Source organism: Petromyzon marinus, chromosome 6 (genome assembly GCF_048934315.1).
Source record: "Petromyzon marinus isolate PM22_M1 ecotype Great Lakes invasive population chromosome 6, UKy_Petmar_22M1.pri1.0, whole genome shotgun sequence".
In the NCBI taxonomy this organism is placed as follows: Eukaryota; Metazoa; Chordata; class Hyperoartia; order Petromyzontiformes; family Petromyzontidae; genus Petromyzon; species Petromyzon marinus.
This window is the reverse complement of record NC_133672.1, coordinates 7,380,367-7,407,696: the sequence shown is the minus strand read 5'-3', so window position 1 is coordinate 7,407,696 and position 27,330 is coordinate 7,380,367. Positions and strand designations below refer to the sequence as shown.

General features: G+C 41.5%; 1 protein-coding gene across 4 annotated transcripts in view; it reads left to right on the top strand.

Annotated features, from left to right (window-relative positions):
- The window catches only part of LRRC9 (leucine rich repeat containing 9), a 63,254-nt gene that overhangs the window by 3,389 nt on the left and 32,535 nt on the right, over positions 1-27,330 (top strand). For 3 of the 4 annotated variants that reach the window (XM_032948183.2, XM_032948181.2, XM_032948182.2), the window contains exons 3-14: positions 546-764; positions 2,136-2,276; positions 2,563-2,626; positions 2,936-3,006; positions 8,894-9,076; positions 10,211-10,366; positions 21,304-21,545; positions 22,298-22,429; positions 23,350-23,529; positions 24,658-24,775; positions 25,684-25,816; positions 26,763-26,909. In XM_032948183.2, coding sequence (XP_032804074.2) covers positions 546-764; positions 2,136-2,276; positions 2,563-2,626; positions 2,936-3,006; positions 8,894-9,076; positions 10,211-10,366; positions 21,304-21,545; positions 22,298-22,429; positions 23,350-23,529; positions 24,658-24,775; positions 25,684-25,816; positions 26,763-26,909 — 1,786 coding nt within the window. The other variant, XM_076063188.1, reaches the window with a different exon arrangement.

The window sequence follows — 27,330 nt, the reverse complement described above, 5'->3', positions numbered from 1 at the left end:
AGTCAGGGCCGCCAGCAGGCATGTGTTGCCCTATTGCTCATTTTATCAGGAAGACACAATTTGGTGAACCTGTGGTTTAATGATTCATAATTGCATGTAATACTCATTTTCATAAACATTCTGAAACAACTGTATAAATGCCTTCCCTTATTGGACATGGTTCATACTTGCCAGGTGGCTGATTTTTAAAACATTTTGCTGCTTACTGATTTTTAAGCAAACATTGTGTAAACTGTTTTCCTTAAACATGTAAAAGTGGTATTGTTACTTTTGAAAAAGGGTATGTGGTCAAATGGTTTCATGAACATCGGTTTAACACTATTTTATTGAATTTCGATTTAAAGCTTTCATGACTGCAGGGATTCATATTCTTGGTTCTTTCGGTAAAGCCACGTGACTTTACCGAAAGAACCAAGAATACTGTTTTATTGGTAAGGTAATCAAGTGTACATGGTGCAGCCTGGTCCAAAGCATTTTAATGAAATTCCCTGCATGCTTTTGTCCTGCGTGCTGTCCCCTTGGCCACCCCTCACCCGCCGTGGCAGTGCACGTGCAACGGTGTGCCGTATGAGCGGCTGGCACAGGAGGGGCCTGGCGTGGAACGGCTCGAGATATTTTTCTCGGGATACCCACGCATGGTGGGGCTCTCCAACTTCCCAAACCTGACAGTGCTCATGCTGGTCAACCAGGACGTGCGGGACATCGAGGGTCTGCATGGCTGCCGGCTGCTGCGGGAGCTCTGGATCGCCGAGTCGCACGTCACAGTGAGACCCCCCTAAAATCACGGCAGCAAGGCACTGCATTGTGCATATCAAGTACTATTCTGTACATGGACAGCCCTAAGGTCAATATACTGCCAGATGGGGGCCTGCCCACACCATGGCTTATTTGACGAAACTTCACCGCACTGCTCATGGGTTGGTGAAGACAATGCATAGGCATGTGACCATATATTTACAGTACAACAATTAATTGTGTTTTGAAGCTCACGGTGTAGCACCTCAGCCTGTAACAATCTATTATTAATGGTGGTTACCCATCTAAGTCAGTAACATAAAATACCAGAATTCCTGTCTTGGCATGGACGTGTATGCAAAAACTTGCGGTGTGTGATGCAAACACGACATCCTGATAAAGATTTGTTAGGATGGTGCTGCAGTTGGAGCACTTGACTGATCATCAAAATGGAGCGAGTTAAAATCTGAGGTCAACTCATCCTATCATCCTTTTTGCAATGAGTGGCTTCATGGGTTGTTAACAGTGCTCTTCCAGACCTCCACCATGGGAATGTGGAGTTTACGCCAAATGAGATGAGTGGCAGCCTGTTACTCGTTTCAGTAGGGAGATGCTTTGAAGATTATTTTTGTTATAAAGTCATGTCCATATTCTTAGTTTTTTCGGTAAAGTCACGTTGAAGAGAAACAACAAAATAACAAAATATATATAAAACAATAAAAAATTCTCACGACGTTTCGACCATAACTCATGATGACCGTTTGAGTTATGGTCGAAACGTCGTGAGAATTTTTTATTGTTTTATATATATTTTGTTATTTTGTTGTTTCTCTTCAACGTGACTTTACCGAAAAAACTAAGAATATGAATTACTGCAGTCACGAAAGCTTTAAATCAAAATTTAAGTCATGTCCAGTCATATCTATATTAAAATTAGACCAAATTGGCTCAGATGCCCGTCACTGCAATCTTCCAACTCATAATACTGTACTTCGGTCTTTCCTGTAAACTTCTGTAAGAGAGTTCCCTGTCTCATGTGGCCTTGCTATAAGCACGTAAATGTCACTGGAAGGAATTGTACAATGAACAATGATGGTGCTTTGTGTAATATTTATAGATTACATTCCTGCATAATGTATAGTGGATGTGAAGTATGGTAAATATGAACAGCAGGGCCAGCAACTCCCACAGCTCAGCTAGCCATTGCAGACTCCATTTACATTTCTATATTTTCCTCACTTAGCACAACTAACCTGCGATGACACATCCCCGGTTAATTAGCTCCGCTTTGAGGCGTACATTATGATCGTTCCAGACCTTATTTGTTGTGACACCTCGTCATGAAAACAAACAGTGGAAGGCTATTGTTATGTTGAATCTATTCACTCGTTTCTCCCCAGGTGATAAAAGGCTTGGAACCATGCCGAGAGCTGCGCAAGCTCTACCTGTACAGTAATAACATTGCCCGCATCGAGGGCCTGGAGTCACTGCCACTCCTGGAGGTGCTGTGGCTCAACAACAACTGCATTGCTGCCATCGAGGTGGGAGCCTCAGCATTTTGGCTTAATTCTCATGTGTAAAACACCTGTCCCTGGGCCACTTATACTTTGAATACATGTGTGATCCCTTTAGAAGGGTGCTTTGAGGCGTATTTTGTTTTTGCTTTATTTTCGCAGTTATATTTAAATGGTACTATGAGTGTCACGTCACGAGATGAAGACATTCAATATCATGGCATTGTGTCAAAGAACAGATCCAGCATATTTATGTACAGTAAAGAAGTAATTGTGAATTATAAAACTAATATTTGAAACATGTGTTTTTCAGAATCTTCATTGCCTGCAGCATTTGAAGGAATTAAATCTTGCAGATAATCAAATTGAATTTATTGGTAAGTTTATATATAATTGTGTTGACTTGCTGAACCAGCTCCTAAGTATATTTTATAGATATATTTGTAAAGAAGATACGAAACATATTACATTGTTCAAATTCAATATTATGAGCCATATTCTGGCTCATCATATTGAATTCAGTAAAGGCCACCCATAAATCCATATTGCAGCCAGTATTATTTGTTTCATCACAAAATAACAGGCGATGTAATTTTTATGCTACTGGTTGTAGTGCATTGTATTGAATAGAGGTGTTTGCTCATGAAGAGAAACTGGTGTAAAATCAATTTCTTTTGTTTCCAAAGGGCACTCACTGGATTCAAACCTTGAGCTGGAAAGACTGAATCTGTCTGGAAATAAAATCTCATGTTTCAAGGTATCACACTGTGGAATGAGCATTCGGCAATTATTGTTCGTGTATCACACAATCACAATTTGTATTGTAAAATGTTCCTCCCTCATATTTTATCCCAAGTCTCTTGCAGGAGACTATTGTCATAATAGTCTCTCTATAATAAATAACAGTCAGTATTTGATGTAATATTACGTAATCATTGGGAACATGGCGCAGTGATAGAGCATTCACCGCTTGTTGCAGAGGTTCGTGGTTTGAAATCGGCAGGTCACCCTGGTTAATACCGTGAGTATATTAACTATAAAATACCTGCCGTTTGCTTCAGAGTGGACGTTAAAGATCCCATGATGTAATATCAAAGAAGAGTAGGCCATTGTGTGCCGGTGTCATGGACCAAATTTGAAAAATTACTCGCAAATGAATTAATTGGGAAACACATGTAATCATTAGCCTTCATGTGAAAACTTAGCAGAACCCTCCTGAAAAATAGGCTTGAGTCTAGTTTTTATGGGTAGTCAAGAAAATAAATCAATTGTGAAAAGTACTACATACGAAAAGCTTTTCTGAATAAACGTTTAATATTGGCAACATTCTCAGTGTTCATCCATAGCACCTGAGCAAAATGGCAGGATGGGCTGGATGTACTGTATGACTTCTGTGAGAAAGGGAGACTCTTTAATAATATTTTATGGCTGTACAGTAGTGGCTTCTCTTTGAAGCTTAGCTCGGCAGAGCACTATACTCCTGGCGATGATGTTGACTGTGACCTGGATTTTTACTAGTACATTTTAAAGAAATATAAGGCAGGTGGGATATGATTGGACAAAAATATCAGTCAGTGCAGTATTCATGCACAGCAGCCCTTGGAGACACACAGAGAACCACAACGGAGAGTTGTGCATCTGAATATATGCAAGGCAACTTCTATCGTTGGCAAGTGGAAAAGATTTTTCAATGATCTTTCGACTGGCTGTCAATTATTGTATTATTCCCATGCAATATTGGGGTGGGTTATTTATATAAAACAACCTTCTTAGACTATTGGCAACAAACACAATGCAAATCAATTAGATATTATGTAGTGACCAAATACATGGGTACTACTGGGTGATTTTTCTGAGCCAGGACAAGGCGATATGGTACATACTAATGGTGTGATAAATAACACATCCATGTTTTCAACATCGATTCGAGCAGGGAAATAAAGTCAGAATTAGCAGCCACAAATAGCATAAAGGGTGGATTGGTGGTGCAGTGGTGAATGCACAGTGCTATGAAGCCGGAGACCTGAGTTCGATTCCAGGTCACAGCTAATGTTCGTGGCAAGTGAACCAGTCCTGGGCCTTCCCTTCGCTAGCCCACGCAGAAGTACGGTCAAACACCCCCAACAACCAACAAAGTGTGGGGGGCCATGACATCCGTGGATTGACAAAGGGTCATAAAGCTGAATAAATAGCACAAGTATAATGTTTGACATATGCTCAAGGCTCCTGCTTAGGAGGATCCTGATTTGGGTGTTCGGCCAATTTCTCACAATTTTTGAATGTGGGAGAAAACTGAATGGCCCAAAGTCCCTTATTTATTAACTTTAACCCCAATAATTGAAAATGTATGTCTTTAGAACAGTTTTTTGTGTTTGGTTTGTTGTCCTTCCCCCTGCATCTCCGATGGCTATTTATAGTGTGAAAGGAGTTCAACATATATAAATACAACAATAGTGTTAAACGTACTCTTAAATAGGGTGGTGGCGGGTTACGACACATTTATACTTACGAGATATAAACCAAAAACCTTTATTATTAATAATATTGGTCGCGATAGCCTACGTGTTGAGCAAGAATATGTTGAGAAAGTGACCTTACCATACAAATTAAGAATTTTCACCACTGGATTAGGACTGTCAGTAGAATTTAACATCAACTGATGCTTTCTTGAGCTTGAAGACACTTTGAACTCTTACAATAGTGTTGATTGTATTAATTAATGATTAAAAACTCCTCAATCGCAGTTTCTCTCATTGAAAGAGAGATTGAATTGATCCACTTTGACTGATGACACCTGTGCTGGTTTGTGTATTTTGGCGCCTGGCATCATGCCCAGCAGCTGCCGTGCTTTTCAGGGAAGGCTGACGCGTTGACACCAATGAGAGAGCTCCGTAATTGCGTGTGCGGACAGAAAACTCGGATTGTCGCAGATTTCACAAACAGTGTTTACACAGCCCGTTCCGGTTACTCATTTCACTAATGGCATGAAATAGGTTTGTCTCATACACACTTAGTTACGGACTGAATCATTAAATAGCCACGAAAGACGCTAGAATCACTTATATTTTCATATTGCGTCATGTTAGAATCATCAAACATTGCTTTATTGATAGAGTGGGATGATTTTGCTGTCTCACTATGGGTGTTTTGAATAGGGCATGTTTTCTCAAATGGTGCACCTCCTATATACGATTGCAGTTCTCTTTACAGTTTACATTCTAAATGGTTGTATGTGCTACTGATTTTAACTACGATATATTGTGTGCCTTGTCTGCTCTCATATTGTTACCAAATTTATCCTGTGATTTATTTGGATAACAGGTAAACCAAGCAATTGGGGTTGGCCTACTTGTGCTGTCAGCCACCCATTATTTCATAAGGGCACGCACTCGACACACAGCTCCTTCTTGCCCAGTGAAACGGACAGGTCAAGATGACCTTTTTGCAGGCAATGTGCGTGCTGGTGAAGCAGAGTGGGAATATCTGTTGTGATGATAAAGATAAAGTGGCCATTGTTTGATTTATGTACAGTGCAGTACCATATGTGTATACAGTGTTCGGCTTGATCTTTTTCATTATTTGCCAATCTCCTATTTGTATTTATATAACAGAACCTCCGTATCATTGGAGCCTCCATATATATCAGAAACTAACAGCTGATCAGATACAGTGCTACCAGTGACTAAGCCGATGAGCATCTCTTACCAGTCCCAATGGAGGCAACATGCAATTTTAGCTGCAGAGGAAAGGGAGTGCATTACTGTCTCAACTGTGGAGTTTGTACCATTGAAGCAGAGTTTCGTGTTCTCCAGAGTTGAACATCAAATTATTATACTCCTGAACATTAATCAATTAATGAGACCATCACATTCACTGTTTGTACCATTGAAGCAGAGTTTCGTGTTCTCCAGAGTTGAACATCAAATTATTATACTCCTGAACATTAATCAATTAATGAGACCATCACATTCAATGTACATGGGATGTTGCAACCCATGTGCCTTTTGGAGATATAAACTCAGGTTCATGGAATATGGTGTCTAAGCACCATGCTGCATTGCTTTCAATGTCTGTCATAGCATGACACATCCAGATCTGGGAGGGTGGCGCTGTGGTTAGAGTGCTCAACTTACAATCAGAAGGCTTTAAGTTCAAATTCTAGTCAGAAGTTAACTTGGCCCAACGTCCCTCCAGAATTAATAAAATTAGTACTACTTAGTGGAATCTACAAAATGGTGTTGTCTTACGAATTAACTCGTGCCAACCCTTGGAATGTAGCATTCTACCAGTGGCTCAGGACTTCTGCACGCTAATTTTTTTTTAAACACTTACATTTAATTGATTAATTTTGCATTTGCAGCTGTAAATAATTCTGGCATCAGTTCATAATCATAACCTGAATATATAATTATACTGGAGGAATCCGATGAGCTATACAGCTCTTTTTCACAGATGTTCAGTACGGGGGTGGAGGGGTGAGAACGTAAACATCACCCAAACATATACAAATAAAACTAAACCATCCCCATCTAACCAAGCAAAGCCCACTGAGGTATTAACTTGTTTTTCAGAAGCGACCTGGTCACAAATGATGGCTCAACAAAGTGGCCCATCATTTGGACATTTATTGCACCAAAATAATCTAAATAATCTCAATGCATGTTTCCAAATTGGAGGGAAAAACCGGAGGACCCGGATAAAAAAAATCCACGCGACCACGGGGAAAACATGCAAACTCCAAATATACAGGCATCAGAGTCGGGATCGAACCCCTGACCTCCTGACCTCCTGTGTACCAGGCGAGGAAGATAACATCTCACCACCGGGGTGCCCCTTTAATAAATAGATATAAATTGTTATTACATAATAAATTCCCAAGCTTCGGTAAGGCAGTAAAACAACAAAAAAAATAGTCCCAGACCACAACAAGACAACACACAGTCCCTCAATAAAAAATTGTGCGTAAAATTTCTACTCTCAGAACATTGTTAAGGATAACATTTACAAATCACATTCGCAAATGTGGCTGTATCCAGCACTAATATTTTTCTTCAAAATATTTTTTGAAGGAAGATTGATGATGTTAATGAGGAAACAAGGTTGTTGTTTCAAAACGTTGGTACTGCAATGGCAACGGCTTTCTCACCTATTCCAATTCTTGTTCTTGGGATAGTTAAAAGGCAATTAGAGGGACGAAATTAGGTTTCTTGGATTTGACAATGGGGTTAATTAATTCGCAAAGTAAAGCGCAGATTTTCCAATAAGGGTTTTATGGATGACCAGGGCCCAATGTAGATGTCTTCTTGCATCAAGTGAGAGGTTGGAGTTTAAGTAGAGGCCTCAACGGTGGGTCCTGTATGGTACATCCAGCGCAATCGAAGAGCAGAATGATGAAGCGGTTTTAGTCTGTTTATAGTGATTCATTAGGAGCTGATATGTAAGAAGCATCACCGTAGTCAAACAGTGGTAGAATGATAACTTCAGCAATTTGTAGGCGTAATCGAATGGGAAAACAATGTTTGATTCAAAGTAAAAATCCGATTTTTTTTATTAGATTTTCTTCAAGATGTGATCAACATGGGGTTGGAATGTAAGTTTTAAATCAATTAGTAAACCCAAGTATGTGAAGCACTTCGTGTGTTCAACGCAGTTGTTTCTGATATCAGTAATAGGTGAAGAGAATGAAACTGTTTTTTCATTTGAGGAAAAGACCATGATCTTGTCTTTTTTAGGATAAATTTTAGTTAAGTAAATTGATGTTGAATTAAATCAAAATCGTGTTTGTGATTATGTTTGATGCCGTTTAGAGATTTATCTGATACTAGCAAAACAATGTCATCAGCAAATATATATTTAATTCTGAGTGATTTAAGTTTAGTCCAATATTGTTTAAGTATAATGAGAACATAATTGGACTCAGCACAGAAGCTTGTGGAACTCCCTTTCTTATTTGAATATTTATGGATAAAATGTTATCACGAAGTACCTTTTGAGAACGGTCTTTAACCATTTTATTGTACTGTCTGAAAATGTTAGTTGACCAAGTCTTGTGAGTAGAATATCATGGTCAACAGTATCACTGGCTTTTAGTCGAGGAATAGTGCACAGCAGTAGTGGCCTTTATCCAGGTTACTGAAGAGAAAATATAATACATCCACCATTGCTGTGGTGGTGAAGTAATCCTCTCGAAAACCAGACTGTTTACTGTGAAGGAGATTGTAAGTTTTTAGGTAGCAGTTTATTAGTGATTCAAGTATTTTTTCGAGTATTTTAGTAACTGGGGATAGAATAGAGATTGGTCTACAATTTTGACGAAAAGCTTTCATGACTGCAGGAATTCATATTCTTTGGGTCTTTCGGTAAAGTCACGTAGATAGGTAAAAAAATGAACCTATCTACGTGACTTTACTGAAAGACCCAAATAATATGGTCTACAAATATTAGAGTCTTCTTTGGATCCATTTTTATATACTGGATGAATAAAAGCAGATTTCTACTCCAGCGGTAATGTACCTTCGATAAGTGAGAGGTTGAAAATGTTTGTGAGAGGTTTATGAATGAGATCCACCACAGCCACAAGTGCAAATGCAGGCAACACCGCCATAGTGACTGTAGCCATGTGCCTGTCCGTGGTATGCACTTAGGAGCTGACGCACCTGAGCCGTTTGCCTGCGCTCACGGAGCTGTCCCTGCAAGACCCATTGTATGCGCCATGCTCCGTTTCCCTCCTCTGTAACTACGCCACACACCTGCTCTACCACCTGCCTCAGCTGCGCCGCCTTGATACCATTGACGTGTCCTCCAGGGCCCTCAAGGACCTGGCTGAGGTAAGGACCTCGCTGGAACCACACACATTGAGTCCTCCTCAATTCTTCCCTTGCTGAAGCAAGCCTCTGTTCATAAGCATTTAAGAACTTGCACAGTAGGGAATGTGTTCAGTTTGTTGTTGATTTTGTCTGATGGATATCTGGTACTGAACTTTGGTTTAATGCACGATATAAACAAAGACGCCTTCATGAATGAGTTTGAGTCTTGCTTCAATACATTTCAGCATGTGAACCAAGTTTCTCATTAACCCACACAATTTTCTTCGACATATTATGCTACAATTGTCACTTTTCGATTTAAAGCTTTCGTGACTGCAGGGATTCATCTTCTTGGTTCTTTCAGTAAGGTCACGTAGAATGGAAATAAAATAATAAAAATAAAACATGTTTAAAATAAAATAATTAAAATAAAACATTAACATTATGTTTTATTTGTATTATTTTATTTCCATTCTACGTGACTTTACCAAAAGAACCAAGAAGAATTGTCACTTTGTTTTGAAATTATGTAAACCATACATTTTTTTGGTTGCTGCAATATTGCATTAGGCTTTCGCGATCAATATTATACATAATAAAGGTTTTTTTGGGTGAGATCGCGTATATATAAATGTGTCGTTAAACCCACCTCCACCCTACACAACCCAACCAATAATAGGTACTGCATATTCCGAGACTAACATGATCCATTGTAATTTATGTGACTACATTAACCCCCCTCTGGTCTTCGCACCTAATAAGTTCACAGTGATGACATCACCTTTAATCTATTTAAGACCGAAACTTCTTAACAATTCTGGCTAATCGCCTGATGGAGCTGGATGTAATCACCAGAGAAACATCAGAGTACTCGAATTGTAAATGTTGTGGCTTTACTCTCCCACACAACGGTGTGCTGAAGTAGTAACTAATTGGAACGTTTTGTTTACGTGACAAATCCCTTACTAATTGGCTGCGCCGGGTGGTGGCGGGTTTAACGGCGCATTTATATTTACGCTATCTAACCCAAAAAATACTTTATCATGGATACAGCTGGCATGCTGCACAATGCATTTTACAGCCACGTTCTGTGTTTGCGCAGTTACAACTGTGCTGTGCTCCGTTTGAATTGCTTTCACCCGACGGTGCATGCAGTCGACGGTGGCCAAGAAGATGGTGTATTATGGCATGCGAATCCATGTCGAGAAGCGAAGTTTGGCTCTGCGGCTGGAGCAGCTGAATGAGGCGAGGGCTGGCCTGGTGTGCGGCCTGGAGGATCGCCTACGGAGGCTTCACTTTGTCATCAAGAACGTGAGCACTTGCATGTGTGTGCGTTTTTGCAGGATCCCTTTTGCCCAAATGTTATTTATTTTTGTGAATGAGTTCACATTTGCCAAGCAGTGGTGGCTATGCACGTGGCTTGTACTCCAGCACTGTGGAAGCGATGGTTGGTGGATCGCACGTTTCTGAAACTCCCTTCCCGCGAGCGTTGAGATGCCATACTCTGGTTCGCCATGAGAAGGCAGTACAGCAAGTGGACTAATTGCTATCTGTTTCCATCTGTACAGTGATATAGTTTTGTCCGCTTGCACACATGGGGTTTCTCTGGGTGCTCCGGTTACCTCCCCAATGTATAAACACTCATAAATTGGCTGGAAATTTATTGAAATAAAAACCCAATGCAGTACCGTCCTGAGTCCTGACTCATTGTGGGTCACCTGGGTATAAAAAATATTTTCAAAATAAGGATATTGACAATGAAAAACGAAAAATTTGAGGTGTGAAAAAAGGATGGAGAGATGCATGCTCAGAATTACAATGAGAGATGGAAAGAACAGCACATAGCAGGGGAAAAACACAAATTGGAGACATAACTTATTAATTGCTAATTAAAGTAAGTGGGGTTAGGCAAAGCAGCTCGCCAGAAGGGATGATGGATGGACAATGGACAAGGTTAGTTTTGAAACAGCAGTCAAAGAAGGAAATGCGTTCAAAGAGATGAATATTGAAAATGAAGCAATTCGATTTCTTCAAAAAACATCAGGAGTCAAATGGATTATATCATTGCAGGATCATGGGAGATACAAATGCAAGGACCCGTGATTATGATGAGGTGGAGAGTTGTATCTGTAAATATGAAAGGCTGAAATACAATTCCATCAACGGCATATTGTGACAAACAGTTCAGCATGCTTTGAAGGGGTCTTGTGTGTATGTATGTATGTTGAACCATACATAGCCAACCGCGCTCGCCTCCTGCTGTGGCTGCATATACAGAATGCTTAGGACTATGTAATCAGCAAATGTGTTCTAGTCATAATATGAAATGATGAGAGTTTTGTACTCCCTGGTTCTTTCGGTAAAGTCACGTAGAAATAAATTAAATAATAATATGATACGACGTTTCGATTGCAACACAAGCAACCATCATCAGGTGCAAATGAATGAGAAAACAGACATAGTAAACGTGGAAATACAATGCAATACAACAAGTTTACTATGTTTGTTTTTTTCTACCGTGCTTGTTTATAAGTCCTCTCTCTCCTCCGGCCGCTATGGGCAGCAACTCCACACAACGCTCTGTGCCCGTTTGTCCAGAAGTCCAGTGTCCAGCTCGTCCATCCCCCATGGGCAGGAATTCCACACAACTCTCCCTCTGCCCCCCCCCTCTCTCTCCACCTATAATAATAATATTCTATTATTATGTAGCTTAATTTCTTTCTACGTGACTTTACCGAAAGAACCAGGGAGTAATTCCTGTAGTCACGAAAGCTTCGAATCTAGTTTGAGAGTTTTGTAGTTTAGACTTTCATAGTGGTCACAGGTCAGATTATGTCTAGTTAGGAATTAGAGAGAGAATAGGGGATGAGCCTGTACTTAGAGCTGTAACAAGGGGCCATCCATTTAGTAGGTATGTAAAAATCTGTCAAAACTTGACCCCTCCCCCCTCCCTGTACGCACGCGTACTTTTTACCCCCCCCCCCCCCACCTGCGTACGTTCGCTTTACGCACCCCCCCCTCGAATCCTATAGAACGGCCGATATTTAATCCACGCAGAAACGATCAAGGATTAATAATATTAACGTGTTTAAGCAAACAGATAGTCCACCGCCGGACTAGCTAACTCATTTGAAGGCCAATGTAGACATTATTATCGAGGCTTCACCCTCCCCCCCCCCCCGTTTCCTATGCGTATGTATATTGTCAGTAGACCTCCCCTTACGCACGCATTTGGGTTAACCCCCCTCCATGCGTACGTACTGAATGGATGGCCTCCAAGTAGATGGTTGCAGTGGCATACTCTTATTACTGTAGTTTAAAAGTCTTATGTTCTTAAGGCAAATTACATGTATGTTTTATACACGTGTGTTTATTCTTGTTTTTCAAATTGTGCTTATATAAGTGAGCTTGCTTCTATGCGGGTGCATGTGTGAATGTAAATACATGCACTTACAATAAAAGTGGGAAACAGATGGCAGGCAATCTGAAAGCTATCATATTTTGTATGTATATAAAGCACTTCATGAAACAGGCATGCCATACATTTCAATAACCTTGTTTTAAGGCACTTTGTGATGTACGAGTGAGTGGCACGGCTGATTTCAAGTGAACAAAGTCTCATATATAATGTAGGATTTGCTGAATTCAGCACAGCGAATGGCTTTTCATGGATTTGATGGTGCAAGGGTATAAAGCCACATATCTATTTCCTTGCAGAGAAAAGAGGAACATGGTAACATTATCCTAATGGAGCCACATGATGTGACATTACCCATTTCACCTATGGCATCAGTTTGCAAACTTCAGTCATCGTACCCCACCCCAAGGCTGTAATTTTCATGTCAACTGACCTCTATTCATATGCACATTCGGCAGTATAACATAACACAGACGACAAAAGGCAGTAGCTCCGAGAGCAGCCCTTGTAAGTATCCTGTACTTCCAGCCAATATGTGATAACGCACACAGTGCTTAGCAGTCTTTCAAATATATTAATAGTGAAAAGGCAAATACATAAATACACATTGCAATATGCCTTCAGTTTATGCAGCAAAGCCTCAATAAGTAACGAAGCTCCTGCTATGGAAGGGTTGGTCGCCTCCTTATTAATTCATGTTTCGTAAGTGGGAGGAGACTTGAAGACCAGAGACACTCATAAATCTGAGGGGATAAGTCGAAGGTCTGCATAGAGAGGTCTAGAATACACTTGCTGTACTGTAATTTCATAGACGCATCACAGCCCCGATGTGCAATGTAATACTGGCATGTGGACGATGGAGACACAAGGTCTGTGGCGATATTGACATGTTGACTATATAGACATGTACAGTGAGGGAAAAAAGTATTTGATCCCCTGCTGATTTTGTACGTTTGCCCACTGACAAAGAAATGATCAGTCTATAATTTTAATGGTAGGTTTATTTGAACAGTGAGAGACAGAATAACAACAAAAAATCCATAAAAACGCATTTCAAATTTTTTATAAATTGATTTGCATTTTAATGAGGGAAATAAGTATTTGACCCCTCTGCAAAACATGACCTAGTACTTGGTGGCAAAACCCTTGTTGGCAATCACAGAAGTCAGACGTTTCTTGTAGTTGGCCACCAGGTTTGCATACATCTCAGGAGAGATTTTGTCCCACTCCTCTTTGCAGTTCTACTCCAAGTCATTAAGGTTTGGAGGCTGACGTTTGGCAACTCGAACCTTCAGCTCCCTCCACAGATTTTCTATGGGATTAAGGTCTGGAGACTGGCTAGGCCACTCCAGGACCTTAATGTGCTTCTTCTTGAGCCACTCCTTTGTTGTGTTGACCGTGTGTTTTGGGTCATTGTCATGCTGGAATACCCAACCACGACCCATTTTCAATGCCCTGGCTGAGGGAAGGAGGTTCTCACCTAATATTTGATGGTACATGGCCCCGTCCATCGTCCCTTTTATGCGGTGAAGTTGTCCTGTCCCCTTAGCAGAAAAACACTCCCAAAGCATAATGTTTCCACCTCCATGTTTGACGGTGGGGATGGTGTTCTTGGGGTCATAGGCAGCATTCCTCCTCCTCCAAACACGGCGAGTTGAGTTGATGCCAAAGAGCTCCATTTTGGTCTCATCTGACCACAACACTTTCACCCAGTTGTCCTCTGAATCATTCAGATGTTCATTGGCAAACTTCAGACGGGCATGTATATGTGCTTTCTTGAGCAGGGGGACCTTGCGGGCGCTGCAGGATTTCAGTCCTTCACGGCGTAATGTGTTACCAATTGTTTTCTTGATGACTATGGTCCCAGCTGCCTCGAGATCATTGACAAGATCCTCCCGTGTAGTTCTGGGCTGATTCCGCACCATTCTCATGATCATTGCAACTCCACGAGGTGAGATATTGCATGGAGCCCCAGGCCGAGGGAGATTGACAGTTCTTTTGTGTTTCTTCCATTTGTGAATAATCGCACCAACTGTTGTCACTTTCTCACCAAGCTGCTTGGCAATGGTCTTGTAGCCCATTCCAGCCTTGTGTAAGTCTACAATCTTGTCCCTGACATCCTTGGAGAGCTCTTTGGTCTTGGCCATGTTGGAGAGTTTGGAATCTGATTGATTGATTGCTTCTGTGGACAGGTGCCTTTTATACAGGTAACAAGCTGAGATTGGGAGCACTCCGTTTAAGAGTGTGCTCCTAATCTCAGCTCGTTACCTGTATAAAAGACACCTGGGAGCCAGAAATCTTTCTGATTGAGAGGGGGTCAAATACTTATTTCCCTCATTAAAATTCAAATCAATTTATAAAATTTTTGACATGCGTTTTTATGGATTTTGTTGTTGTTATTCTGTCTCTCACTGTTCAAATAAACCTACCATTAAAATGATAGACTGATCATTTTTTTTGTCAGTGGGCAAACGTACAAAATCAACAGGGGGTCAAATATTTTTTTCCCTCACTGTACACTGTAGAAGTGGCAAGGCCCTATGTGTCCAGTTCATGAATTTACCTTGGTCATGATTCTGCTTAATTTTGGCAGAAATACCAGTGTTTTTGCAAAACCTCAGCAACTTATCATGGGGTCCATTTTGCCATTGGTAAACTGCATTCTGCTGCATCTATTCTATTGTAGCTTATGGCAATATGTTCAGGAGCTAAATGCCAATGTCGAAATCTGCAAGCAATGAGAGGGCTTCATGAGAGAATTTGTATAATGTTGCTATTCCTCCTCTGTTGAAGGAGCACAGATTACAGTGCTTTGTTATATGGTCCATAGTTTGGGTTGCATGGCCATAATTGTAAAATGGCTGGTCTTTAATTTTACATGTATAAAGAAGATGTACGCATCGGTCTGTTGATGTTATGCTACAGTTGATGGTACACTAGTGTCTTCGAGGAATGTCAAAGCTTAGAGGGGCAATGTTTGGGTCTCGAATGAGGTATTTATTCTGGACATCTACGTTGTTCCACTTTGTTCGCCAGCGTTCTTCTGGATCTGGGTGAGATTATAGAATGGTGACACCATGATCCCAGAAGGGCTTATTTGACATGATAGATCAAGTTGGGAAGAACTATGGCAATGCCATGGTGGAATTTTTGGAACATTCAGAAACTGAATTGTCTGTGAATTTGGGTCTATTTTGTGCAATGTGATACTCGTGGCTTGCAACGCGAATACACTGCCACATCACCCACACTCTCCCCGATCTCACAGCTTCCCCCAAAAACAATTTTGTTTCACCGCCTTTGCTCATCCATAATGTACAGTGGGCAGTCACATAGAGATAAAATCAATAACATATCACGACGATAAACTGTATGCAGTATTTGTGAACTATTTTTTGTAATGTTTGTATTATTATCAAATGACATGTATTCCACTAAACCAAATGGTTAATCTGAAGGTGTCTGGTGTGGAGGGATAGATGGAGAAAGCCGTGTTAACCAGCGAGGTCCTTGTCTTACCTCACCACGTTGCCAATCACACCTGTGCCCAATAATGTATAGCATGTCCAGTGTTAGAAGTATATTGTGATTATGTATTACATTGTCAGTTAAAAAAGCTTTCTGCTGAGGACGCGGCACCTTTGTTCTCAGAAGACCATTCCCAAATTAAATAGCTTTGCTCTATAATACTGGGCAGCTGAACTTTTTACTTGAATTGTATTTCTGCAGAGTTTTAAACATGTCGCACAAGGGACAAAAATGTCTGGTAAATGTAATATATTGCTAACAACCCTTAGAACTTCTGAAAGCACATCATGAGTATTCAATAAACCATTAAATATGGATGGAATGATAAACACTAAAAGTACTTAGCAAATTAAACATCAAAAGGAGACTGGGTTAATGCTAGGGTTGGGGTTAGCCTTCGTGAAAGTGTAGAAGTTGGGGCCAATATTCATGTCTTGTAGGCTAGTTGGGTTATTATGTTTATTGGTAGGACCAGGGACCGGATATCTATTGTGCTCTCCACCAAAACATAAGAGAGTCTCTCTTTTGGCAGATTTGGCCTTCACCGTCGATGGTTATAGTGTTCAAAAGTTCCTGTAATCCGATAAAATTAGCCTTGGTGATGTGCGTTGAACCATAACACCATGCAATGCAGAGGAGCAATATTTTGGTGCTCATCGTTGTGTACAGTAATCAAATTGTTCTCATTTATAATAACAAGCAATTTTACATCCCTTTGCATGTGGCCAATCCACAAAACACAGCCACCCATCTAATCGTTTACCAAAAACCTTGAATGGTTTATTTATTTACGTTTTCCATTCCATGACATTGTACACAGAAACCATATTTTCCACACATACACCTCACATAAGTGACTTGTAAACAAGATGTACACATTTCACTCGGTTTTCTGTATGCTTTATGGCTTTTTGGTCGTTCATAATGTGGCAGACAATGCAATACCTCTCTTCATGGTCCGCAATAACCCATTGTGCTAGCTTGTTAAAGCTACCAATCATCCTGATATGGCCAGCACAGTAGTGGTTCAACAAAGGCTGTCTCAGTGTCCCGAAGCCTTTTGAGAATTGGGATGTTGTCACAGATTTAACGGCCTCATGCTCAACTCATGATTTGGGCAAAGGGCAAAAAACTCAACACATTGGCATTCAAATAAAACAATTATATATCTATTAGGTGACGTTTTGGGCAATGTCCATCCTTCAAAGCACGTACATAGGCCAGAGATATATAGAGGGTGATACGAGTTGGAGGCTGCACTTTACACCTTGGGGCCTGATGAGAAATTTATTATGTTTTCTGATGACCAGCTTTTAATTTGGAATATAAGCAGATAAGTTAAGTCCTAGAAGCTATTGAGTAACAGACAAACCCTTCAGTAATCAAACAGGGCAAAGGGCATGTCTACCTGGGTAGTGGGAGGAGCTACCTGAGCAGTGGGCATGGTTTGGAGAGTTGGCAGCGCCAATGTAAAAAAGAGTGAGCAGCTCACTCTCTGTGTGGGTTGGGGCTATTGATCGAGTGGACGTGGAGTGAAGAAGGGCTGGCATCTCGCCGTGTGTCCTGATTGGGCCTCCAAGAAATGTGGTACCTGTATAGCCTGCTGCAAAAAAGGTTTCAGCAGGTCGATGCAAAACATTCCTTGCTGTGCTGCAGGGAAACGTGCTTCTGGTTCCATTTGATGCTTGGTGTTCTGAAACCTCACCGCTCTATGCTGAAGACACACGGGCTGGGGAGACAGGGAGACGAGGTGGGGTTTTTAATAAGCACGGTATTGTGGAGGTCATGGAGTTCACTACTGCACAGCATTGCATACTGCACATTAAACACTTGCTCCCACTTGAGTCCACAGGGAGCCATACAGTTCTGGAGCAGATTAAGACCTGTGTTTAAAATTATGCATTATATATTTTTAAAACTCATGAAGGAGGATTTTGTTAGGAGGATTACATAGCTACGTCAGAAGGGTTCTGCATTGGGATGTTTGGCCATTAATGGTGTTTGGCATATGGAAGAAAACCAGAGTACCTGGAGAAAACCAATGCATTTGAGGGCATTACACTTAAAGCTGTGCACAGATGGATTCAAGAATTAATTGATGAGAATTGATGAGAATAAATGTAGGTTAATGACATCATCCAAACTATTCAGAAAAGTAAGTTAGCTTGGGCAGGAGCCGTCGTTAGAAGGGATGATGGACGGTGCTCAAGAATAATAATGTGGCAGCCATTATTATTTTTGGCAGCCAAGGAGCATGTCCGAAAGGATGTGTTGCCCAAGAGATGGAGTGTTGAGATCAATTCATGTGCAGGTGCTGGATTTATTATTATATGTATGTATGTTGAACTTTTTTCGCACCTTATGTAGCAAACCGTGCTTGTTGGAGGCACCTTGGGTAGGCCTTCATCCAGAAGTGGATTGATTGTGGCTCATGATCATTTTTAAACTGCGATATAATTTCACACTGATATTCTACATCGTTTTCTGTATTAGTCCACCCTGGCAAAGAATTACATTTTGTAAAAAAAATGTGTTCAATAATAGGTTTCACAGAAAATGTATAATTTCCGAATTAAATTGTGTGTATTAACATTAAGTTAGTTACCTTTCTAAAGTCTTCACATTTTTAGATGACCCCCATGAAGCTTTGGAAAAAAAATACTCCAGTATTTTGCATGTCATTGAATTGTACAGTGCTTTTCAAGTATTGAATGTAAGGACTATATTTAGAATTTCTCAGAAAGACAGTGAGTCACTCTCATTCCATCATGTCACTCAGTGCCACTATACAGGCTCCCCTGGGTACACCGAAACAGACCGGCTCAAGCTATGACTGTGACTCTTAAAACAGGCCACACAATCTTTTTCACATATGTGTCATTTGATCAAAATAATCCTTTGCAGTCATACACGACCACATGCTGTGTGCTGTGCAATTTATCCCCGCGTCACACAGTTTCGTGAAGGCAGTCCCTTTAGCTGGTTCAAGCCCAATCTACTTTCTGAAAACTGTAAGAATGTCTTAGTGTGGCTGCAAGCACAGGCGCTGGCATGTAATTGATAGCATTAACATGACGTGCTTTTCTGTCGAAAAAGCTGCAATCCACGCACGTCGGCATGGTTGTGCCCAGAACATGTTATATATTTTTTTGGCAAGTGCTCAAAGTGTCAATTGTGTTATTTTGTCGTGCCGATTTCCACTGATGACCCACTTGATGATACAGCCCCACGTGCCGGGCAGATGTGCAAACCACGTAAAAATGTCATGGCAGGGAGTTTGACAACACCGCAAGCAGCTGTAGAATTCTGGAGCCAGTTGATGCAATTCATTCCACTAACCTATCTGCCTGCAAATATCCACCACTACCCCATCTATCCTTGATTCTAGGTGAGTGTCAGAGTGTGTCCCTGCTTACACTAGAAATTGGGTGTTATTCATCTCAGTAGGTGCCCCTGACTCCATGCTAGAAATTATAACTTCCTATTGTTGGGGGGGGGCAGACTCTTTTTTGAACCTGTCCTCACAAACAATGTCGTGGTTTATGTAAGGTCCACATTTCCCAACACTTCAACACTAAGCCAGACATGCAGCAAAAATCCAGCCTTCTTGGTGATTAAAGGGTCATTTTGTGCAAGTATTGATGTCAGAGGTAGTGGTGGTAGAGTGGTCAGTGCACTGCACTGTGAACCTAGTTACCTGAGTTTGACTCTCAGCCACAGCTAACATCAGTGGCTAAACCAGTCCTAAGACCCCTTTCAACCTGCAGTGATCAGTATGGTGATGTATGAGCATACAATCTCCATGGCCGGCACAGCGAAAATTGTCATTATTAATTATTAATTATTATTGATATCTGTTCAGGGTTAACTGTAGCAGTATAAGCATTTTTGCATGAAATGGCCACTGTTGATGTCCCACAAAGTGGTACATATTTCATCAACAGCTGAGGGAAGATCAGCCCAGTCAAACTCCGACTCGGAATTTAACTCAAAACCTTCTAATTGTGAGTAACATACTCAAACCACACGGGCACCCTTACAGTCATCTCATTGGTAGTGTTGGCACACATACTGTATGTAATCCAGTAGTTTGGTGACAAGTGATGTAGATTTGTGAAAATCTCTCAATCGCTCGGCTGTATGGCGGGGTGTGAAACATCTTTCTTGATCTCCTTAAGCCAGAAAAATGGTATGTCAATAAGAGGCCCTGTCAGATTACACTTCAGAAGTATTGCCTCTGCAATCATATATTTGAACTCTTATGATGAATTCATTATTTATCGACAAATAAATGACATTATTATTGAAAAAAAATTAAACCTGATGGGTATGCAGGCACAAGGGATATCCAATTAACAAGTGGCGATCACCTCTGGAGGCTGGCCTTCACCTTAGGTAGGAGTCAAACTTTGCACAGCAATCAGTATTGCATCTAAACATCTCAGTAGGGTATATCCGGAACGAGTAAGGCTTGTTTTGCCATTGCCTTCCAGGTTTTGACACACCTCTGCAGGAGCTGTCAGATTAAATATTCTTCTTGTGGCATTACGTTCCTGTGTTTGAAATATCGCTATTATTTATGGACTGTATGTGAGTTTACTATTGTTTTTAGTCCAAAATGCACTTTTTGTATATTTAATATATGTTCATGTTTACATTTTATTTTCCTACCTATGCCATAGATTAAAATGTAGATAAAATAAGCCAAAATGTATCATTGACGTTTATTTTATTACATTGAGAATTACGAATGCATTATGACGCGGCACTTCCCATTTTTATTTTGGTGGTTTCATGGGCTCATATTTCAATACAAAGAGACATGCAATACACTTGCAGACTAGCATACGACTTATGTTTAACCAGTCGACTTATTATATCTGCAAGAAGTTTCATGTTTGCAAAATGTATTTCTCTAAATGTATCAACTATCTGAATATCATGGTTTATTGGATTATTAACTTATCTATATTCATACCTTCCACATTACACTGTATTCCCTTATAGAATATGTAGTCATTCATGGGCCATTTTTATCACATGGGCCACCTTAAATTTTCGCCTCTGATTTGCATGTTAATAAAAATTACTTTTCTGCTGATTTTCAACATAAAAACACACGATTACTTAATAGAGTGACAATTTGCCCATTATTCTGACAAATGTTGATGGCACAGTATTTTAATTTTCAAGTGGTGACCTGGCAGAAATTCTGAACTGGCACAACACAGTGGAAAAGATGGATGTGAGGGAATCACGCGGTGAACATGCAGTGTTGTGTTCCTGCTTTTGTACATTGCAGGTTGAGAGAGAGCACCTGGAGGCCGAAACAAGTCCTTCCGTTGCCTCTGTGGAACGCTTAGGAGGGGACAAACAAGAGGAAGAAGAAGCCAGCGACAGCAGTCAGGAGTCATCAGGCGAGCACTCGTCAGATGAAGGCCAACGTGATGCTGGAAATAAGCGCCCTGGCAAGAGGGTGAAACTCCAGGTCAAACTCAAGGCCCTGAAGGATAGAGTCAAGTACTGGTGTCAGAAGATCCATGTGTGAGTTATGGTTAACCTTCTGAACCCTGTTACTGGTGTGTTACAGTGACTTCACTTCTCAAAAAGTCTGGACATTAAGGCGATTGCTCCTTCTCTCTGTCTGTGCATGTTTCTGTGCACTTGACTGTGCATAGGGAACAATGGTACTGTAGTTTGTGCATTATGTTATGATCATTTTACCTGGGTAGAATTTCTTGGCCATGATGCACAACCAATATGGTCTAAGCCTGCCCTTGTATTGCTTAACCTACACTGAGAAGATGAAGGTTGTTGGTGTGTGTGTACTGGCCACACTAACCCTGTGCTTGCCAAACCACCTGCAGTAGGTAATCGCCAACAGCTCTTGCCCTTACAATATAAATCACAAAATTGTGAATCTTTGTTAATGTTTTTTACGTGTTCGTCTTTATATATGCGTATATGTCCATGCTTGCATGTATAGGGATTGGTAGCATTCTGGTTATCAAACTGTATTAAAAACCTGGCAACCTGAATTCAATTCCAGGCCACCTGAATTCGATTCCCAGTCATGGATGACATCAGTGGTAAATATCTGAACTAACCGGTCCTGACTCTTCCCGAGGTCGACATGATGTAGGCATGTTAATATCAATCATAGGCAGACAAAGATGGCCAGGTATGGCATAATGGTGGGCACGCCATCCTCTCGTGTGCTGTGCTGACCTTCACAAACAGCACTTGCCCCGACCGTCTGTTAAGCCTATATGGGGGATCTTTGTCTGTGTGTGCAGCATAGATTTGGCGCATGCAGTGGCGATGCGGCGGTGCCGGGACGAGTTGGAGCAAGCAGAGCGTCGTCTCGCCATTGAGCTGGAGTCTGGGGCTAACGTCCGCTTTGAGAGCTGTGGCCCTGATCACGTTTGGTAAAGGCTGCTCCTGCATTCGCACCACCTTCATCCACAAAGAGGACGTGGAGGAATTGTTGGTGGTGGCATACAGAGTTTCGGCCAGTAGACTTGTCTTTCTGAGCATTTTGTTCAGAATGGCCTGACACACCCAACAGAAAAGCAAGTAGCTGAAAGAGGTTTTAATCAGATGAAGAAGATATTATTTTAGTTTTATGAATGAAATATTCAACCAATAACGAATTGGTCCTTGCTTATTATATACATATGGTCATTGACTATGTTCTGGGCTGTCTGACATGTCCATACAGGGAGTTGATCAGAAATATTGAGCCATTGTCACTGAGCTGCTTACTTACTTCCCCAATGGAGACAAGTGATGCTGTAAACAATTGTAAACCAAAACTTCGGGATAGTACTGATATCTATTGAGCTAGTATCGGACATTCCACATTCCTGTTGACTCTTCACATGGTAAGGTCGCACTCATTACACAAAAATGCTTGCCGCAAATGAACCAAAGTACCTTGCTCTTCTCGTGAAGGAGCATGAACCATGACGCAAACTCCGGTCATCCTCGCAGCGGCTTTTGGCTAGCCATCGAACAAAGACGGGAAACCCCATCGTGCACTTTCAGATGGAGTTCTGCAGCCATCTGCAACGCTCTTCCTTCCGATATTATAAAGTAACTGGAGCTATGCACTTTTAAATCCAGATTGAAAATATTTTTTTTCGAACTGCTTTTTGTGTTGTCCTTCCCCCGCACATCTGATTAGCATGGTTGGCTACGTAGTACAGCGCGACAGAAGTTCAACATACATACACACATTCACAATGTGATACTTATTTCATACTGCGGTATTCGACAACATGCTTAGCTTGACACGCCAAAGTTAAGAGCATGGTCGTGCCCTCCCTTCCGCCGCCCCATCGCCCAGCTTCACGTCGTGCCAGGAGCTGCTGCTGTCGCGTTTCTGCGCGTGGGATTTCTACGCGTGCGGTGCGACGGGGGTGCGCGTGCATGCCGTCACGCGTGTGCACAATCGCGCACTGAGGCAGCGTTTCGACGAGAAGGTGGAGGCTCTGCGCGACCGCGACCGTGAGCTGGGCATCTCCAAGTAAGGCTGAACTGGGCACATGCGGCAGTGAGCGCCGACTGAATGAAAAACATCACCGCTGTCATAATGACTACTGGATTATTAATAACGGGGATATGTCAGAATCAGAATCTTTATTTAGACTGGAGGAATCCGATGAGCTATGAAGCTCTTTTTCAGAGATGTCCAGTGTCAACAACACGCGGAATTTTTGTTACATATATCAATTTTTCATACCATATTCACTGGATTAAATGACGCACCCGCCCAAGTAATGGGTCATTGTAAATAATAAATATTCTGCCAGTGGGCCTGTTTCACAGCAAAAAAGGCAATACATTTTTACAAGTCTCCTTGACATTCGAGACTCCTGCTTAGATGTCACACACATGCTATCTGCAAGGCGTTTACATTGTCCCTGTGAAAGTAGTCTTCATGTGATGTCTGATTGTCCTTGCCGTGTGTGTTGTCTTAACGTGTTGTCTCATTGATTTTTTTTTGTGCCTCTCCCATCTTCGTGCTGGTCTGCAGTGCTGTCTGTCCCTTGGTGGGTTTGCTTCATGATGCCACCTTTGCTTTAGCTGCACGTGCTACCTCCACGTGTGCTCTTTCCATTTGTTCGGCCACTTGTTTTCATCTGGTTTTGTCGCAATTCATCTCCTCCCCGAGATGCAATGAATTGGCACGATTTGAGGTTAGGTTTCAAAGAGCTCATTAGTTTTGGTCCTGTTTTGTACTGTCTCTCATTTGTTGTCTGTACTGGCTCACCTGTACTATCTTGCCTTTAGTGCCCGCTTCATCTGTACTCTGTCTAATTTGTTATATCTCCTTTATACATTTACCTGCTTTGTGATGTTTATACTGATTGATTGTTCTGTCTCATTTATACTGGATGTTCCCCCGCTACTATTGTTTGCAGTGTCTAGCTTGTACTGTCCCATTGATCCTAGCCATTAATCTACAGGAAATGTTTGCAAGGATCAAAAATAATTTGGTCGAATACACACAAATTTACTTATGCATTCGAAGCATACGAATCAATCTTAATTAATAAATTAATATTTACATTCTTGGTTTCCTGAATAAAAGTCACGAGGTTTTCTTGGGTAAACGCGTACTAACAATTATTCTAATTCCTCTTCAATCCAGGCATTATCACAAGCTGATCGAGTATCTCTTTTGCGTGTGGGACCCGGATGGCACGGAGCCCAATGGGGATCTTCTGCGAGTCGTTGAGGATGGCTTCCCTGATGCGGAGACTTACTGGGTGAGGTCACCCTTATTAATTATAATGATACCCACCAAGCCATCCGACTACCCCTAACCATTTCCTTTGTGTAGCCAGATGGAGGCAAGTTGAGAAATTGGAATCGTGAAGAGCCTGTAACTCATATCTAATTGTCATTAAGTGAAGTTTTGGTCAGTCGTGCAATTTCCACTTGTAATACCTATAATGTCTGTTCACATTTGTGATATTTCTTTAGCAGTTATTATCCCTATGATCACTGTTGCGTTGCAATTATGGCTTTATTTTTTGGTGATTTCGAAAAGTTTTTTGGTTTGGACATGTTTGTTTTGTTGTAGTACGGAGTTAGACTGATGGCCTTAATCTAAGTTTTCTTGTGGTTGTTGTTGTTTGACTTGCATCCCACTGGGATTTTTTTGCACACATCGTTGGTGTACGGTGCTTTTTTCAGGAATATTTTGCTGGTTTTTTTCATGGATTTTCTGTTTGCACAGTCACATAGTCACTTTTAGATGTTTTCTTGTTCGTGTTTTTGTTTTTTTGTTTGTTGTGGTTGCACCCGATTCAAAAGCTGTATGGCTCACAGGGCTATTGGTTAGCATCCTTTTGGCTAAATTCACACATCCCTGCAAGGCAAGTGTTCTGTATTGGATTATAATAATATTGGTGGTATCAATATATTTCCTTATTCTCAACTGCAAAAAATAAATTTGTCATGAAATGCAATCATATGGCTCAATGCGGTTGTATACACCATCTGTGTTGCAAGGGAGACTGGACTTAGTTCTCGCAACGTTTTCATTTTTATTTTTTCAGTGATTTTTTCACATCTAAAGATAAAGCATACGGTGTACTTTTGCTGGGATATTTATATATGACCGCAGTGTAAATTCCACTGCCTTCATACCTCACTGGATGGCTTTTTTCAGGACCTGGGAAAGGACGGAGCAGTCACCCTGGCCAACAGCTTGAGTTTGAGTGAGGGACCTCGCATCGAGGCTCTGCTACAGAAGGCAGAGGTGGATGGAATGAATGCCGTCGACCCTGCACCATTTCGATATGGTATAAACACGCTCGTGTCGCACGCGCAAACACGACGACAACAACAACCGCCATTGACCACTACTAAACGGTTGTGATGTCACCGCAGTGCTTGTGCCAAATTAGGCCCACAGAGAGAAAGATCCCCAGTATAGCCTAAACAGACTGTTGGGGCAAGTGCTGTTAGCGACTACCTACGTAGGCCTGCATGGCACACTAGGGGGTGGATGGCCAGCACCACGACGGATGTTTACACTGCACCATGTATTCATTTGAGGCTGAGTCGACCTAGGGGAGGCCCAAGACTGGTTCAAATAATCGTTACTGATGTTGGCCCTGAGCGGCAATCGAAATCGGGTCGCCGGGTTCGTGGTGCAGCACGCTAACTGTTGCATTTTCGCAAACACATATACACAGGCACATGCACATACAGTATATGTACCATACGCTTGTGCAAATACATGTACTTGCAAGTGGAAGTAGTGGTGGTTTGCGATAAACTTGTTATTAATCTCTGATAAATTTCTGCTCATGCGCATCAGTGGAAATTTGTATATGAGCCTTGTCTGGACTTCCTTTGTTTCAATGTGGTATAAATTGAGTATTTGGTCTAGTGTGTCAGTATCAGCACTCGAGGGACAAAGGTGGCTGGGCAAGGCACTGCTTCCATCTATTAAGGTGTAGTGCTTGACTAAAAAAAAATTTCATCATTTGCTCAAACTCTAACAGCACTTGTGTACCACCTTTTTGTGAAGTCGACAGTGGTTGTCCTATGAAAAGAATGTGTAAATTCCATCACCGATTTAGGGCTGCTAACAGACATTACATTCGTGCCACCCCATGCTATTTTGAGCAGAGAGGCACATTGATTTGACTTTTAAACAGCACCCGCTGTAATAGTTTTCCTAACCTAAAAGAGGTCTCGGTGTTATTGCTTGTGTGTGTGCGCACTTATTTCGCCCCTCAGGACAGCTGCTGGTGGTCAAGGTGTATCTGGGTCGAAGTGCACAGGCCCGGGAACTTGGTCGGGTTTGTGCCAGCGACTACCCAAACTGCGACTCAATATTCCGGCCCAGGAAAAAGGGTCTGCCGATTGGATCAAAACATGCTCCAGGTGAACACAGCCTCCACGATTACACGCACGTGGTGTGAGCAAAGCAATTTCTGCTGGCGAAAGGGCCCCTACTCGAGGAAGCCCCTTAAGGGTATTTGGCCTACTCTTCCCACACTTTACCCACCACACACAACCTACCGATCAACTAGCCGTGTTTGTACTCATTTGTGCACCTAAGTGGACAAAAGCACGGTTGAGATTCAAGAAACTAATCCATTGTTTCAACAGCCATGCCAGGAGCCCAAATTGAGCCAGCAACCTCTGGATTGTATGAAAAACCATGACACAATGGCAGCATCCTTTATTACATTGCATGCATAACGTTGAAAACAATTAGAACAGTTGCACACAAGTTAAATTCACCAATATGAAATGTGGCTCCGCTGTCCTTACTTGTTCCTCAATGTATAACCACTGTGCT